A 517-nucleotide genomic window follows, 5' to 3' on the forward strand; every position below is an offset into this window, starting at 1 on the left:
CTGTTGCTGCTGTTGTTTGTGAGGTTTTGGATAGATCGAGTAGCAGTTGCTGCTGCTGCAGCTGCTGCTCGCTGCTGCTGCTGCTGCTGCTGCTGCTGCTGCTGCTGCTGGTGTCTCCAAGCAGCCCCTCTTCTAGCTGCCAGGTGATGCCCCCGTGTATAAACTTATTTAGAGAGACAGGCGTCTGCAGTGCAGCAGAAGGAAACAACCTAAACCTTTGTGCATCGCTGATGCTGAATCCTGCTGCTCCTTCTGCTGCTGCTGCTGCTGCTGCTGCTGCTGCTGCTGTTGCTGCTGCTGTGGTCTGTTGTTGTTGTTGCTGTTGCTGTAGTTGTTGCTGTCGGGCGATGCTACCGCCACCCTCTGCTGCAGCACCAGCACCAACACCAGCACCAGCAGCACCAGCACCAACAGCAGCAGCAGCAGCAGCAGCAGCAGCAGCAGAGCGCTGCTGCCCCTCGCTGCTGCTGAGGCCCTTCACTGTCCCCTCTGGCAGCGCCCGCTGCAGCACCCACAA

General features: G+C 58.8%; 1 protein-coding gene across 1 annotated transcript in view; it reads right to left on the reverse strand.

Moving 5' to 3' along the window:
• Nucleotides 1-517, reverse strand: part of EMH_0006320 (uncharacterized protein) — a gene marked incomplete at both ends in the record, with an annotated part of 2,505 nt that overhangs the window by 1,341 nt on the left and 647 nt on the right. The window contains one exon of the mRNA XM_013497539.1: nt 1-515. Within this exon, the coding sequence (XP_013352993.1) occupies nt 1-515 (515 nt within the window). The remainder of the gene's footprint in view (nt 516-517) is intronic.

The sequence above is a fragment of the Eimeria mitis genome, genomic scaffold (assembly GCF_000499745.2).
Source record: "Eimeria mitis Houghton genomic scaffold, Emh_scaff274, whole genome shotgun sequence".
Lineage (NCBI taxonomy): Eukaryota > Apicomplexa > Conoidasida > Eucoccidiorida > Eimeriidae > Eimeria > Eimeria mitis.